The 17828-nt window shown below is 36.7% G+C and overlaps 1 protein-coding gene across 1 annotated transcript in view; it reads left to right on the top strand.

The window, feature by feature from the left end:
• The window catches only part of LOC143405699 (broad substrate specificity ATP-binding cassette transporter ABCG2-like), a 46278-nt gene extending 30471 nt beyond the window's left edge, over positions 1-15807 (top strand). The window contains exons 9-12 of the mRNA XM_077110149.1: positions 4190-4264; positions 5555-5644; positions 11931-12016; positions 15645-15807. Coding sequence (XP_076966264.1) covers positions 4190-4264; positions 5555-5644; positions 11931-12016; positions 15645-15807 — 414 coding nt within the window. The remainder of the gene's footprint in view (positions 1-4189; positions 4265-5554; positions 5645-11930; positions 12017-15644) is intronic.
• The last annotated feature ends 2021 nt before the right edge of the window (positions 15808-17828 follow it).

The following is a 17828-nucleotide window of genomic DNA, read 5'->3' as shown; positions in this document are numbered from 1 at the left end:
ATTTTGCTGAGGGATATTTGTTCTGAAATCTACAATAGGTAAGTAAATTTGGATCTCCATTTTGTGAAAATGCCATCATTTTGTTTAAATGATGAACATCATGAACATCCATTAAGATTTCAAATTTATGACATTACAGGGTAAACATTTCTATTTTATTATGGGATAAGATTAGTTAGTGTACTGAAAACTGAATGGAAGAGTTAATTTTCAGTTTCAAAAATTTATATATGTGTGTGGTGGTAAATTACATACATCACATGCACATTCTAACAACTTTAGAGTGCACAGTTGGTGGCATCAAATACATGCATGTTGTCACTGGTCAACACCATCCAACTCTGACCATTTGTTTATCTTCTCAGGTGGAATCTTCAACCACCTTAGAGTAACTACCCACACCCATCATTGTCACCTCTACAACCATCTGTAACTTTCTTGTTCTGAATGTGGCCATTCTAGAAATCTCACCAATGTGAAGTCATATAATACTTGTCTTTTCATGACTTCCTTATTTCCTGAGCATAAAGTCCTCAAGTTTCACCTAAATTGTAGAACATGTTTTAATTTCTTTCTCTTTTAAGATCAAATTGTATATAAGTATAAACTATATTTTATTTATCCATTCATCTACTGCTGAAAATCTGGGTTGCTTACACCTTTTGGCTATTGGAATGATGTTGCTATGGGTATACACACACCTGCTTGAATCCTTCTTTCAACCATATCTTGGAGCAGATACCCAGCAGTAGAATTTCTGGATCATGTTGTAAGTTTTTTAATTTTTTCAAGACCTGCCAAAGTCTCTTCTACTGCATGTATCATTCTTACCAACAGCACACAGAGTTCCAAATTTTTTACATTCTCACCAATACTTACTATTTTTTCTTTTTAAAAAAGAGAGATCCACAGACTCTTGGGAGAAATGTTTGGTTTAAGTTCTTTGCCAATTTTGAAATTGTTTTGTTTGGTTTTGGGTGTTTTGTTATTGATGATGATTGAAGTTCTTTATATTTAGGAGTTTTTCATCCCTTTTCAGATATATAATTTAGATATATTTTATCCCATTCTGTAGGTTTCTTTTTCACTGAGTTCATAATGCCTTTATGCAAAGATGTTTTTAATTTTGAAATGATTCAGTTGATGTGTTTTCTTTGGTGGTAATGAGACAGTTTCCTCAATTTTTGTATTTGTGTGACTTGAGAGTATAGGATATGTGGATGGAAATGAGTTGTACCTGACTCTCCTATGCAAAGCACTCTAGTCAGTGTTATGATCCTTTCTAGTTTCGGTCATAATGTGCCCTTAACTCATCCCCTGATGACATTTTCAACAGCTCCCTCATGTTCTAAACAGATTCTCAACGTCTCAGACCTCAGGATTCTCATCATAATTCATGTATGGAGAACCATTCCTCGCTAGGCACTGGGCTCCATGCTTCATGATTATGGCTGTTACACCTCCCAAAGCCCAAAGGCCAAAGGAGTGAATGATCTCATCCCCATTTTACTGTTGAGAACAGTGGAGCTTGGGTTTTGCCTGAGGAGCTGATGATAATTCAAATAATGAAGAGATGGTATTTTGTTGTTGGGGTTTTTTTTTTGTTTGTTTTTTTTTTGTTTTTGCGGGGGGGAGGTGGTCCTGGGGATATAACCCAGGGACTCCTAACCCCTGAGTCACATTCCTAACCACTTCCCATTTTTTATTTCTTTAAAATTTTGAAACAGAGGATCACTAGGTTGCTTAGACCCTTTTTAAGTTGCTGAGGCTGGTCTCAAACTTGTGGTCCTCCTTCCTCGGCCTTTAGAGTCACTGGGATTTTGGCATGGGCCACTACACCTGGTGAGAAGGATTTGAGAAAAAGAAAAAATATTAATTTATTATTTTTTATTATATGATAAAATAGTAGACTAATATTTCCAGAGCTATTATCTTCTGTACAGGGAGAACAAAGGGCTATTAAAGGAAAATTCTGGGACAAACTCATGTGTGCCTCTTAAAACTATGCATAATGTACACATGGTGCTTGAGGTAGCTTTTTGTCAGAACTGTTGGTACCAGTTCCCAGGTCTGAACATCTTAATGACACTGATTTTCTTATTCTTCTTGTTAATTAACCATGCCTGAGACAGGAAGAATGTTATTCTTGATTCCCCACAGATAAGGAAGGAAAGAAGGAAAAGAAAAAAAAAATGTCATTTTTTAAATAAGCCCTCTGCTTTTAAGTAGCAAGATGCATAATGAAAATCTAAAATGAATCCCAGATATAGGCCAATTGTATTTTTTTAAATTTTTTATTCTAATTTGTTATATGACAGCAAAATGCAGTACGATTCATATTACATATATAGGCAAATTCTTCATATCTCTTCTTCTATACAAAATATATTCACTCCATTTGTGTCTTCATACATGTATTTTGGATAATGATATCCATCTCATTCCACCATCATTTCTACCCCCATGTCTCCTCCCTTCCCCTCCCGCCCCTTTGCCGTATCTAGAGTTTGTATATTCCTCCCATGCTCCCCCTCCCTACCCCACTATGAATCAGCTTCCTTATGTCAGAAAAAACATTCAACAATTGGTTTTTTTTGGGGGGGGGGAGGGTTAACTAACTTCACATAGCATTGTATTCTCCAACTCCATCTCTTTACCTGCAAATGCCATGATTTTGTTCTCTTTTATTGCTGAGTAATATTCCATTGTGTATATATACCACAGTTTCTTTATCCATTCATCTACTGAAGGGCATCTGGGTTGGTTCCACAATTTGGCTATTGTGAATTGTGCTACTATAAACATTGATGTGTCTATGTCCCTGTAGTATGCTGTTTTTAAGTCCTCTGGGTATAGACTGAGGAGTTGGATAGCTGGGTAAAAATGCGGTTTAATTCCCAGTTTTCCAAGGAATCATCGTACTGCTTTCCATATTGGTGGCACCATTTTGCAGTCCCACCAGCAATGTATGAGTGTTTCTCTTTCCCCACATCCATGCCAACACTTATTGTTGTTTGCTTTTGAATGAAAGAATAACCATAAAATTCAATTCTGTACTCAGGTGTAGTGAATTTTCCATTTATTGAAGTAGATGGTGTTTACCTATGAAGAGACAATTATTACATCTGTTTTCCAGAGTTAAGTCACTTTTTTACCTTCTAAAGGCAGAAATCTCTGGATTTTTTTACAACTCTGTTAGTATTTATACCCTGCATAGATGCCATTTCTTAACCAAGCCAAGCATAATCACAGGGTCTTGAAGCCATGAACCTTGTATACTGTGCAGCAGGAAGCCAGTGGGAAAAGCAGTGAGAAATCTGTCATCAACTGCAGTGTTAAAAAAGTGAAAAGCTGACCATCACATGTTTTGGTAGAAAAATCCATAGAAATACAGGAGTATAGTTGTTTTTTCAAATGTTTTCTGGAGAAATTGGACACTAACCTTTTTGAATTTGCATTTTTGAAAGTCGTTTGCTACATTTTTAGAAGATTTTGGACTATGTAAAAGTGGCCACTGTGTGTGGTTCATCTAACTCTCCTTTAATGATCAGATGATTAATGATAGATTGTTTCAATTAGAAAATGATGTCTCCGCTTTCTCTCTGGAACCAAGTGGTTAGAACTTCCTTTGAACATGATTATCAGTCCTTCATTTAAAATTGCTGTGAAGGCCAGTGGTTTAGTACTCTTCTTTGGAATCAAGTGGTGTCATAGCACGTCTTCTAACTGTGTAACTAAGGAATTGGGTTTGAATCCAGTGTAGACTGTGAGCTCCTTTGAATTCATAGCCTTAATGGGTTGTGATGACAGCTAAACAAATTAAGAAAAAGATGTATTTTTTTTAAAAAAAATATTTAAATCTAGTAATCCCACTTCAGTGTATTTACACAAAATGTTTTAATTCAGTTAGTTGAAGAGGAATCTGCACCCCTGTGTTCATTGCAACCCTGTGCACAACAGTCAATTCAGGAATCAATTCAAGTGTCCATCAGATGAGGAATGAATAAGGAAAATGGGTGTATGCCCAAGGGAATGCTGTTCAGCCTCAGGAAAAAATTTTACCATTTTTGACAACATGGATGAAATTGGAGAGAACATTATGCTTAAGTAAAATAATCCAAAGAGATAAAAAAGAACCACATGGCATCACTTATATGTAAATTCTGACACTATTGGACTCTTAAAACAGTACAATGGGGGGTTACAGAAATTAAAATATGCAGGAAATGATGTGATGAAGGTCAAAATTACAACTCTCAGTAAGGTAAGAAGGATAGGTTTTGCTTTCCTTTGAGATATATTCAGCAGAGTGGTGAATGCAGCAAATAATAATGTACAATTCAAAATTAGTGAGCATATATTTCAAACATTTTCATCATAAAAATGATGAAAGTTAGAAGTTCAACCCCTGGTAACCAAAAAAAAAAAAAAAAAAGTCTCCTTGTTTTTAAGTCCTTTGAATGATGCACACATCCTCTCTTTACATGTTTACACCATTATCTTCCCTGTCAGTTTAGTTGTCTGCTTAGGCAGGGAACCCCATCCCTGTTTCAAGGATGTTGTCAAGCTCCCATGAAATCCTTATTTCTGTTGAAGCTTAAATTAACTGGACACTTTGCTTGCTAACCCTCAATTATTTTACAGAGATGTACATATTAATACTCTTCATACAGTTGATTGAATTCATTTTCATTATGAATAAGCATCAGTTTGATGTCATTTTTATCACTTTGGAAACTCCATAGGCTACCCACCTCAAGGATAGTGTTCAGGCTTTCTGATGTCCTGTGTGGGTGTCCTCCACTCTCTGGCATTTTCCTCCACGTGCCCTATTCTCTTGTTACTTCACTTTAAAACCAAATTGGGTAATTGAATACCTTAACCCTTTGGAGCTTTATTTCACTTAATGTTTCTCTTCATATATTAGGAATTATACTCAGCATTTTTGTGAGTTAAACTGAAGATGAGAGTATTTTTCTGATCTAAGTGTTAGCTCAGACTGTAATAGCAAAGCATCATAGACTCAGTGACTTACATGAGAAACCTTCATTTTGTTTCAATTGTACAGTCTGGAAGTCTGGGGTCAGAGGCCTCTTCCAGCAGGTCAAACTGCTGTGAGGGTCCCTCCCTGACTGTAGAGGGCTCCTTCCCTCCGCATTTCTCATAGTACAGAGTGTTGCTGTTCCTTCCTCTTACAAGGGCACCAATCACATCACAGGGGCTCCACCCTCATAACTTCAGCTAAACCTTATACTCTCCTAAGGACATACTTCCTAGTACCATGGCCTTCGGGGTTATTTCTTTAACATAAATTTTAAAAAAAATTAGTGAATACAAGTCAGTGCACAGCAAACCACACAGAAATTTCAATATGTGCTATAATGTGGTATAACTAGGGTCCCACCGAGAACACACAGGGAGAGACCTGATGAGGTGATGCTTTCCTGTCTGTTTAAACCAGAAGAGTTCTACTCTGGAAGGAGTTCTGTGGGAAGAAACCAACCTAACAGTGTGACTTGACTGAGCTGCTTTTATTCCCATTCTCTCCTGACAGAGCACTGATGCTCTTCTACCTAATGGCCTACCAGTGTGGCTTCAGCAAATGGACAGTGCAGCACTTTGTGCTCCAGAAGAAGCGATTTGTGTGAGTTGGCCTCTATTCAGAGAAAGAGCATTGTTGGCTGGTGGGCAAACTGTTTCCATCCTATACGGGGCCAGGGATTTGATAATGGGGATTACTGAAAAATTTCTTTCCTTTTAATTACTATTCCATTCCTTATTATCTAAATTGAAATTTAAATTGAATATATTTATCATGAACAACACAAATTTTTGAAGTATATATAAGGATTACCAATATTAACTGAGAAAAGCAGCCTTAAATGGAGTGGAAAATCAAGAGCATGTGAGGGCTGCTACCCAGAGAAATGTCAAGGATGAGGTGTGGTCGACTAATCCCAATTCTGCAGAGAAAGTGAGGAGTAAAGAGAGTAAAACATGTCTTTTGTTTTTAAAAAGTAATACGTCAGGGCTGGGGATGTGGCTCAAGAGGTAGCGCGCTCACCTGGCGTGCGTGTGGCCCGGGTTCGATCCTCAGCACCACATACAAACAAAGATGTTGTGTCCGCCAAAAACTAAAAAATAAACATTAAAATTCTCTCTCTCTCTCTCTCTCTCTCTCTCTCTCTCTCTCTCTCTCTCTCTTAAAAAACAAAAAGTAATACGTCATAAGGACCCTCTCAAGAAAAATTCAGGGGATTTGGTAGGCATTTAAGTGTTGCGTTAGCAGCAAATTGGAGATGAGATATGAAGTTAACAAAGTATATGGCCAAGCTCAGCCCTGAGTGGGTCACAGAGTGGAGAGAGCCAGAGGGCAGCCTTACAGGAAAGAGCAGGATGGTTTTATTTCTTGTACTGTTTAAAGACTTGCCCATGCCCACATGCCCAGGACAGGAATCATCAGAAAGGAAAGGAATGAAGACACGGATGAAACAGTTTGGAATTTGGAAAGAGAAGTGTTTGGAATAACAAAGATTAAGATTTGGTATCTAATAAGGATGTATTGTTGGAAAGCATGATCACTAGAGAAGGAAATCATTTTCATGTTTTAACATGAGAATGGAATTGAAAAGAGTTTGGGGGATCTTCAGCTACATTGGAGGCTTGGAGGGTAACAACATCACCTTCACATTGCAAAGTGAGGAGAAGATAGTCCCTTGTACCACTGAGATTAGTCCTTTCTTCCAGCAGAGCCAGCCTCAGAGGGAAAGCAGAGTCTCTGAGGAGAGTGAGGAGATGCAGACTCTGCATTGCTGGAAGGGTTATATGGGGCCAGAGTGGGCAGCAGCAGGAGAGGTGCTGATGCCCCAGGGGGGCTGCACCTGATGGGGGAAGGGCCTGGGAAATCAGCCCAGGGCTTGTGGGCAGCTGCAGGGTTAGACCTGGTGGCAGCAAGAGTCTGCACAGCAGCCTCTCCTCTGGGCTCTGCCTTTGTAAACTAACCTGGCGTGTTGGTATATATTTGTATTCTATAGACATGAGTCCTCCTGTGGGTATTACAGAGTGTCGTCTTATTTCTTTGGAAGTCTTTTGTCTGATTTACTACTCGAGATGTTGTTGACAAGTTTTGTATTTATTTGTACACTATACTTCATGGTTGGTAAGTAACAAGACAAAGATGATGTCTTTACTCTTGGTTATGTGGAGAAGTTAACTTCTATTTGCAAACATGTTTTGGGATCCCAAAACTAAAAACAAGCTATAAGGGAGAAAGTACACATCTACTGTATCCTCTCTAAAATAGCGAGTTAGAATGTACATGCTTTTCTAGACTTTCTAAATGAACTTTTAAAACTACTTATAAAACTATAATTTACCTGTTGCCACCTATAAAACAATACAGATGCTGTTTGTCTTATACAAACATAGACTGACTTTTTTAAAGTATTTGAAACTGTGTTAGAGGAGCTGGAATATTTATTGTCTTTTTCTATTGTTTTTCTCTCTCTACATGTATCTCAATATAGATATGAAATATAAATAGCCAGTAACATCTATAGTTTCTATAGAGACACATAGAGATGCACACACAAAAAAAAATCTTCATACACATATATTCTCTCCCTGCTCACTTTTCAAATGAGAGGAAGATGGTAACTTGGGGGTTTATTGATTTAATGAAATTACTTGTTTGACGAAGTAGACAATACCATTTGTGCATTATGCTCTGGCTTCACCCCAGACTTATTGAATTATCATTTATATATGTTTTATAGATAAATACTCGCCCCCGCACACACACATTCACACACATCAGAAATTTCTTTGACAACACATTATAGAATTTGAACCAATAATGGAGTTTACAACCTTCCATTTTACAAATAATACTTATGGCATAAGAATTAGGCACGAGATCTAGAGTCCTAGATTCCTCATCAGTGTTCTTGTAGCCGTTCCCAAATCCTCAGATCATGTGACACAGAACATTAACTCATGATAATTATAAAGTAGTTTAAGAAACTTAAGAGTCCTATTCTGAACCATAGAACCATGTGGCAATTTGTCTATAAGGACTTAAATCTGAAAATACATCCTCTCAGTTATGTGACAGAAACAATAAAATTGTTTGGAATAGTGGGTGACTTTTTTGTTCTGCTAGTACTGTTTTCTCAATGTTATACTGATATTGGCACAATAAATATTCCCTAATACACAGGGAGCTACATTGGACTAATCCCTTCTTTTTTTAAGGATCCAAGCCAACAGTAGAGACTTTCTTCATCATGTTCTTAACCCTCTTGGCGGTGGCTTTTTCATCCATTTCCATGACCCTGACCATAGTAGCAGGACACACTGATGGAAATACTGTAAATCGTATCGTGGACTTTTATTTTACACTTCTGATGGTGAGTGTGTACAGTGCTTCTCTGAGATGTATTTTCACCCTTGTTTCTTCTTCACCTTCCTGTCATGTAAATCCATATTTGGGGATTTGGTAGGTGGGACTCTTTCAGGAGGCCACAGACTGAAATATAGTTTACATTAGAGAAGATAACACTTTCCTAAGGAGTGTTATCTCGTCTCTTTTGCTGGTTTCTAGTTACTTAACTTAGGCACCATGTTCTTACTAATGATCTTTTAATAGAGACTTTTTGGTGACATATTATGAAATCTTGATAAATTGGAACTTCAAAAAACAGAAAAATTAGCTGATTCCCTCACAAACACACAGCTCTCTGCCTGCCTTTCATGCTGGTGTTAGAGAACTGCCGGCTGTATAAGCAGCAGAGGTTTGGTTGGATTCACTACCCCCCAAAGTGAAAGTGAAGCTCCATGAGAAGTGTAACGACAGTCTAGTTCCAATGCTTCTTGCATTTTGAAAATATTTTAAAATTATTGGAAATTCTAAAATCCATAGTTTTAGGTCCCCATTGTCCTGGATCCTGAGGATCTCTTACATTAATATATTTTTCTTTCATCTTTTTATTATAAAAATATAGGTTACTAAATCTTTATAATTTATGCTCTCAAAATTAGCACAAACATAAATGAATCAACAGATGAATAGAATAAATGTCCACATTCCATCCACTACAACATCAGCTATAGAGACATGCTCAAACTACAATAGAAAGTGATGTCTTCCAATGACACTTACAAAGCACATACTCTTTATTAAACACTTCTTATTATTGAGTTATAATTATTCATAATATTAGGGTTCATTTTGGCAGAACCATTCAAGCATGGCTTAGCACATACTCTTGCCAAAGTTTAGTTCTCTGTTTCCGAATTCGGCAACTATCAATGAATAATTAATGAGAAGTGATAAGTGTTGTTTATATTTCATCTACTGTAAAGGAAATGTACTTCAATCTAAAAAAAAAAGATGTTTTGTTTGATTTATTGATACTTTGATTTTTTATTTAAAAGTCTCCATGTAGAATTTTAAAAGCCAGTCATAAAATTGCATTTTATTCAGAGAGTCCATATTGTCCACCAGACACTTGTTAGGTCAAGTCTGATGTTTGCAGGCACACCAGCACGCTCATTGGTGTGCATATCCCCACACACCTCACACCAGTTAGGACAAGAGTGAGGTGGAACTCAGCCTTTCCTCTCATTCATCTCCAACGTTCCTTCCTGAGTCAGCATTGCTATACTGCTTTTTTCTAGCATTAAATGGAGACATTTACCACATTTTTCTGGTGCACTACACCGCATTATTTAGTTTATCAGTTCTAGCCTTTGGGAAACCTGAAGCCTGCAATTCTGAAGCCCAATTTAATATTAACATCATGAATACAAAATGCAAACACTGTAAATAACAACACTTATTAACATATGGGAGTAGAGAGGGGTATGTGATGCTCAGGAATGTTCTTGTATATGTTTCTAGATTTTCAGGATTATTAGGGGCAACACAATGTAGGGATATAATTAGAATAGTGAGCACAATAAGGCCCATAGTACATGAATTCTGCATTCTAAGATGCAATCAACCACAAACAGAAAACTTACAAAACAAGAATTGTGTGTGTACTAAATATGTACAATTTTTCCTATTTTTTACTCATTATTCCCTAAGCTACTTAGTATATATGGCTATATGTATATGGTAAAATCTACACACATAGCATTTCTATGCTATTACATATTATGATAAATGTGGAGGTGATTTAAAATATGAAGGATACATATATTTAAAGTATAAACAATTTACTTGGGATTACATGCAAGCATTATGCTATTTAAAAATAAAGGGACTTGAGCATATATAGATTTGGATATCTCTATGCGTGGGTCCTGAACCTGGGCCCTTTAGATACCAAGAGACAAGTATACTTCTTAATCTTTCATTATATACAGTTGCAGAGGAAGTTGAGGACAAAGAATTGACATAGTATAATTATAAAGTAGTTTAAGAAACTTAAGAATCCTATTTTATAGTATATTTATAGTATATTTTCCTTAACTTAAAACTATCAACAGCCTTAGTCATGCAGAGGTTTGAACATGCAAAGGAAGGTTAATGTGTAGAATAAGTGCAAAATTTTCAAGAGTTGTTCCTAGCAGAAATGTTGAGAAGATTGTAGAGTTCTTAGAAAGCATCTTCTTACAATTCTTCTTGAAATCCTTGGACTGTTCTAATTCATACTTTTTCTCTGTGTAGATTCTTTTGGGTCTGTCATTGTATTTTGGAACCAGGATAACTCAATTCTCATGGGTTCACTTCTTCAGCATTCCTTATTATGGCTTTATGGTAAGCTGTCCTTTTCTGCCCTTGTGAGTGTGTCTCCAAGATGGGAACAGAGAAAATAAAACCTACCCATTTTATCTTCCCTGGTTTGACTTAGGATCATCTCCCACCCAAGAATTTTTTTTTCAAGAGAAATGGATGGGGAATCTCTAATAGCCTTCATTACCACAAGATCAGGGAGTCATCTGGGGTTTTCCTTCTGTCATCCTGTTGTTTGAGGGTGAGAAAGGGTGGGGAGAATAAATCTCATAGTAAAGCAGAAAGATTGACTGATGCAAAACATTGTTTCTATTCAATAAGGAAGTGAGAATATGGGAGACTAGAATACATAGATCATGTTGAAAGGGAAATTATAAAAGAAACAAAGGCTATGTAACACTCAACCCTGTTTAGCAAGTTAATCAACTAAAAAAAAAAAATGGTGCCTTAATACAGTGTAACCAAGAGTCTATTACCTATCATTATAAGTGGTTTTAATGAAAAGAACAGGAAATGTCATTATAATAAGTCTTCAGTGCTTAATGAACAACAATGTATCATTAAAATTATAAGGTTGTATGATGACACAGAGAGAGCAGGAGGGAGGGGCTATGAGGTTATCTAGCAAGAGTTCTTCCTTCTTGGCTAATTGGAAACAACATCCCAACTCTGGACCTCTTGATTAACAACTTCAGTCACTTTGTTGTGACAGACTGCAAATATGAAACTTGGTTTGTCTTTAAATATCATAGTAAGTTTAATAAACTAACCCCAGAAAAGCAAAGGCCAAATGTTCTGTTCAATATGCAGATACTAAGCCCCTATTAGAGACAATAGGGGTGAAGAATAGAAGTCGATTGGAATAGACAAATGGAAATGAAGAGAAGAGACCGAAGACAGTAATAGAAAGGACAGTAGAATTAATTGTTCATAACTTTCCTAGCTTTGTATTTGAATATATGACCAGGGTAACTCTGATCATGTACAGCCATAAGAATAGGCTCCTAATTAGAATAAGCTGTACTCTGTGTATGTATAATATGCCAAAATTCAGTCTACTGCCATGTATATCTAAAAAGAACAAATAAAAAATTACTATAAAGACTACACTTGAGGATTCAATTGTGACAATTCTTCGAAAAGTTTTTGAAATTTAAAACCATCATGCCTTGCTTTTTATGTTATATAGGCTTTGCAGCATAATGAGTTTTTGGGAAGAAACTTCTGTCCAACACTCAATATAACAAATGGCAATCACTGTCCTGGCTATGTAATGTAAGTTTGTGTCCGATGTCATAAGGATTTTCCTTTTTCTGCAATGAGATTCAGCAAGTCCCTTGGGCTGTGACTGTAAACTTGGCTGAGCTCATTAAGCCTACTTCCCCTCCTCTTAAATGAATATGATAGCTATACATTTTAAGGATTAAGTAAGATATTATATGCAAGTTGCTTAGCATAGTATCAAGTTACATGTCTGCATTCCATGACTGATAGCTATTGTATGTGAAGAGATAATTTTGAAGATATTGTTAGTCCATAGTTTTCTTTAAGGAAAAGCAAATAAATTGACCAAAACTTCACAGATGCTAGGAATAAAGTTATATTTTCTGCTTAATTTCAGATGTTCTGGTGAAGAATTCTTGTTAATGCAGGACATGGATCTCTCACCTTGGGGCTTGTGGAGGAATCATGTGGCTTTGGACATTCTGATATTTATCTTTCTCATAATTGCTTACCTAAGAATGTTATACCTTAAAAGAAATTCTTAAATTTCACTTTCATTTACTGCGAATTACTTTCACATTTAAAAAGCACCCTAATTTACTTTAAGTATTTTTTTTTTTTGTCTTTTGTTCAGTTCCATCACACTGTTGATCAGGAACAATTATTTTCAACAGAAAATCAAAAAACAACAACAAACTGAATTATGCATCAAAGAACAAAACCCAAAATCTAATGATATTTCATATTGTATCAATTTATCTCACCAGAATATAAGCATTAGGAAGAATTCAGGCTAATTTATTGACCTGAAAAAAGAGAACTTGTCTCTAGAAACTCATAACAACTTTCCATTATCTCTGGCATCAGGTTCCCCATGCACAAAATGAGTAGGCAGGTTAGTAGCCCTCCAGTTTTAATAATCTGTAAAAACTACCATTAAATATGATCTACCACTAAATAAATAAAATGTGTAAATGTTGTATGAGAAGTATGAAACCTGAATTACTCTGGAAAATCAGTGCTTTTTCTGGAATGAAAAAAAATCCATGATGATAAAAAATCACGTCTTGGATAAGGTAATTGAAGGTGTTGAACTTACAGATATTCTCTAGTGGAATTGTAAAGGTTTAGGGGTCTTAACTGGAACCCTTGGGCTGCAGGTCTAATTGAGGGCCAGGGTCTGGGGATGAGGTTCTTGTGCCATTTCTGGGACATTCTGGCTCTGAAAATTCACTTTACCACCTTGCATGTCTCAGTGGTATATAATCTGGCTGCATCAGAATCTCTTGAGAGCTTTGCTAAGACACAAATGTCAGGTCCTGCCTCTCCCACTATAGGAGCACCTGCAGAGGTGCCTCCATGAAGAATTGTCAGGGCTGATTGTGACCTTTTCCAATGTTCTTTCAGCTCTGAAAATGTTATGATTATGGTTTAATAACTTGGAGATCTACACAAGATCTGTATTCTGTATTTCTGTATTCTCCTTTAATTCTTTACCTGTAGTAGAAAACTATTTACCAGTACTGTAAGTTTGTCTTTAAAACTTCTCTTTTATTGAAGGGCAATGTAACAAAAAGTACAATTCATTGAGTTAGCATCAAAATAAGGCACATGTGGCAGCCACTAGTTCAGGCCAAGAATTAGAATGTGACCAGCACAGAAAACCCCACATGCACCTTCCCAGTCACTGCATCCTCTTCCTATGTTCCCCTCTCTTGTTAGCAGAACATCACTGCTGCTCAGGTTTGTGAGTTACTAGTTTGTTTGATTCTTTTTTGTGCACAGGTACATTCTTAAGTCTCTCGTCCACTTTTAATAAACTTTTAATATTTAAATAATTTTATATTTACAGAAAAGCTGCAAAGATAGTGTGGAAATTTCCACATGTGTCCTTTTCCCAGATTCCCATGTTAACATTTTATATTCCAAGCTTCACCAAAGGTCAGAAATGAACCTTGGAACATCCTTGTTGATCAAACTGCATAACTGTTTCAGATTCCACCATTTTTTTATTAATATTCTTTTATTGTTCTGGGAGCCAATTCAGGACATCACAATGTGTCTGGCTCCCCTTTTCAGAAGAAAATACAGGAATGAAGGGATCTAAGAAATCGCCAGATGTAGAACCCTGCGACTGTGGTGTTTTGGAGCATCATTTAGCCATCACTGGGTACCTTGCCACATTGCTGCAATGTCAAAATAGGGACATGGCTGTTGATGTTTATCTTTACTTTAAATAATGTTATTTCTTTTTATAACACTTGACTAATGCATCTTATAACATTTGTTTTACCAGATTATTATGTAGATATCAAAGTCATTAATTTTTTTTATTTTTGGTAGAATTTTTCTGTATCTGTATGTTACAGTTCTCTACATACACATTTCAATACACAGAGAGGAATATATATCCATATTTATACACAATATACACCTGCCAGATTAAAAACAACCCAAATTATCAATATCTTCTTTTAAAATTAATAATAAAATAGATCATATTTTATTTATTCTTTGCACTATAATTGCCTTTTAATGTACTTTTTATTGTGGCAACAAACACACAATATAATTATAATTTTGTTGCCTTCTAAGTGAAGGAACTTTAACAAAATGTGAATTATTTTTCATAAGCTGAAAGATAAAATATTAGTTTATAGAAATTTACTTAAGAACATGTATGTATACATATGTAATTTATTTTTATTTCCTTGGATGTCAGAACTAATATATAATAGAAGGAACCAATCTATTATGTGGGAATAAATGAAATGTCAGTTGATATTTATTCTCCAGTTATTTCCCTTGGGATACTGCTTAAGACTGCAAGAAGACTGCTGCTATGAAAGGTTGGGAGGAAGGGAAGAAAAAGTGGGTAATTTGGAGAGATGTTAAAGAGGAAGTACATGTACCACTTTCTCTGTCTTTGAAGCCATTCTCATGCACCTTAGATCTCAAATTTATTAGAATCTATTGCATTTATATACATTTGAAAGTAGTAATGCTGATTTTTTAAATGTCTTTTGCTGACTCCAGTGTATGTTCAATGAGCTTTAGAAGAGAATTGTCAAGGGGGCAGGAATGGAGGCTGGAGGTTGCCAATGGATCCTACAATTCCTGGAATTGGTGCCAAGGTAGATCTACTGAGGGCCACTCCTGTTGCTTGAGCTGGCAGCAGCAGGTGCTGCATCATTTCCATAAACTCAGTTGCAGAATTTATGCTTTAGGTCTCTGCACCTTTAGGACCTGATGTATTAGAGGTCCTGAATCTGAAGATTAGGTAGACAGGGGCATACAGGAAATTTTCTATGAAATCTAACAGTGTCTGTCACTTAGTCACTTTGGGATTTCCACAGTGGTGTCACGGCAGCAGAGAAAGGAGTTATAATATTGGTCATCCCTGTAATCCTGAAGGCTGGGGTTACTGCCATATATTAGGCAGAGAATTCACAGAAGTAACTCAGTTCTCTCTGCAATCAAGTCTCTGAGACTTCCAGAGTGAAGGTGTGGATAAGTTTACCAGAAAGCAGCTTAGAGTACAGCCTAAAGCAATGGCCAAGAATGAGGAAGTTCTAGAAAGTATGGTGGAAGACACATGTAGAAAAATGTGATCATGATCAACAATGGGAACCAGCTAGTTCCACTGAACCTCTACACTTCTCCATGTTGTGTTTTCTAGAAACTACAAGTGGCCTCTCCCTCAAGCTGTCCAGAGTGGATTTAAAGTGAACATAAGTGGATCTGCATCGTATGAGGGGTGGGCTGAAGTAGGTGCTGTTGTGCTGTCACATCTCTGTGCACCTCCACTTTTGGTTGCTGCTGTGGTGGGCAGTTCCATGTGAGCTGAGCTCATTCCAACAGCATCCCTTCTCCACCCTGCACCACACCTCTCTCCATGTTTCTGCTCTTAGTCCTGTTTCTATGTGGTAAGGTCCCCAACTTGCAAGCAAATGTGTTGGGGAATTTCAAGGGTAACATCCCATGAGAACTCATAACCAGCAGGAATAAGGCCAAGCAGAAATGTCCCAGCACAATGTTTTTCAGATAGGAAATTATGGAATGCTTTCTTTCATGTGGTCAGAGGAGGAACCTAGATGGTTGCCTACAAAGGCAACTTAGGCAGCCTCTTCTCCTTTCCTATCTCATTTTCTAATACAGGTTTCTAACATGGACTTCGGAGTAAATTACCTGTAACAAGTCCTTGTTTTGGCCCTTTTTTTCACATAAATGCAAACCCAAACATGTTTTGATCTGGGCTCTTTTGATTTCTTTTCCTCTACCTCTCATTATGGTTTACAGGATTGCAAAATAGAATGCCTTTTCCGAAGACGAAGGATTCCCCATGTTACTGATTATTGTCCCCTTACTTTCTGGCTGCAATCTCTTTTTCTTTTGCAAACCAACCCACTACTCTGAAATTCTAAGCATGCTTAACCAAAGCCAAACCCTCCAAATTCTCGCCGAGCTGTCCCTGTTCAGGTGCCAACTGTGTAACCCCCAACCCCCGTCCAGTGCAGGCTACTGAACCGGGGTCAGTTGGGTGACACACACAAAACGTACCTTTTTCATGGGCCGTTCAAGAAGACTTCTCCACTTCAGATGTAAGCTCCCACGAGGCAGGCAAGAGAAAATCACGGGAGGCAGGTGGGAGAATGTGCGGGAGCATGTTCTGAAGCCCAATTTATTGGGGGGGGGGGCATTTGATGGAATGTTCCATCCAGAAAAGGAAAAGGGTAGTATTACAACAAACAGGTGGGTGTAAATCAGCCTCATAGGGTGATGCCCAATCCCAGAGCTGGACCTCACCTGGCTGAGCAGAGGTAAGTCCACATGCATCACAGTGGGTGCAATGCCAGTTCAGTACCTCTTTACTCAAGACTCAAAAGATGTGCGCATAGCTCCTGTTCAGGGTGACCTCCGACAATATCTAGGACTTTTGTGAAGCCTGGCTAAAGGAATGCGAAGACACTTGTACACTGTAAAATGTGATGAAAATGTGAAGGTTCCATCACTTCTCCTTTCATTCCTCAATAGGAGTGAAAGCGCCACTTAGAAGGTGGCATTCACCGTCCCTAAATGAAAGAAATTGTGAACAACACAGCTAACAAAAAAAAAAAAAAAAAAACCAGACAATCTGAAATGAGTGCTGGAAAGGAGAGAATATAACATACATCAGGTCAAGAACATGTATATATCTATGAGCACATAATCATTCTGCCATTTGGCTAATGTCCTAATGCTAAATTTCCAATTTTCCATAAACTACACTAGAACAAAACATCAAAACACAAGCAGCCAAACAGTATGCAAACTATCAAATGCTGCCTGTAAAACATGGTCTATCATTTAAAAATAGTTAATGGTATTCTTTTAGTCTTATTGTTGAGAAGATGTGCATACAAATATTAAATTCAAATACAAGATATTTAGAATCATATCTATAATATAAATTATTATCACTAGAATAAGAGCAAATAAAAAATCTCTAAGAAAAGAAAAATAGAGAAAATAATAGGAGAGTGTTAAAAAGAGAAAAAATAAAATGGTAGATATTTTACAAAAGCAAGAAATGTAAAAGGATTAAGCTCTTATTAATGAAAAGTTCCAATAAATGGTACAAAATGAAAAAGAAATCTGTAGAAATTTGAAAACATGCTCAAAATAATGTTAAAAAATAAATCTTTACAAAGATGTATGAACGACAAAATGTTTTAAAAAGGTGTTATTTGATAAATTTTGATAAAAGTGTTATTTGATAAATGACAGTATAAGATGAACCTGGGGCCTTTTGAAAAATTATTTAATATTGATAAATGACACCATACTCAAGGATTTGATTACCATGAATCACATGGATTGAATA

Source organism: Callospermophilus lateralis, chromosome 8, assembly GCF_048772815.1.
Source record: "Callospermophilus lateralis isolate mCalLat2 chromosome 8, mCalLat2.hap1, whole genome shotgun sequence".
NCBI classification, from domain to species: domain Eukaryota; kingdom Metazoa; phylum Chordata; class Mammalia; order Rodentia; family Sciuridae; genus Callospermophilus; species Callospermophilus lateralis.
This window is presented reverse-complemented; position numbering and strand designations above follow the sequence as displayed.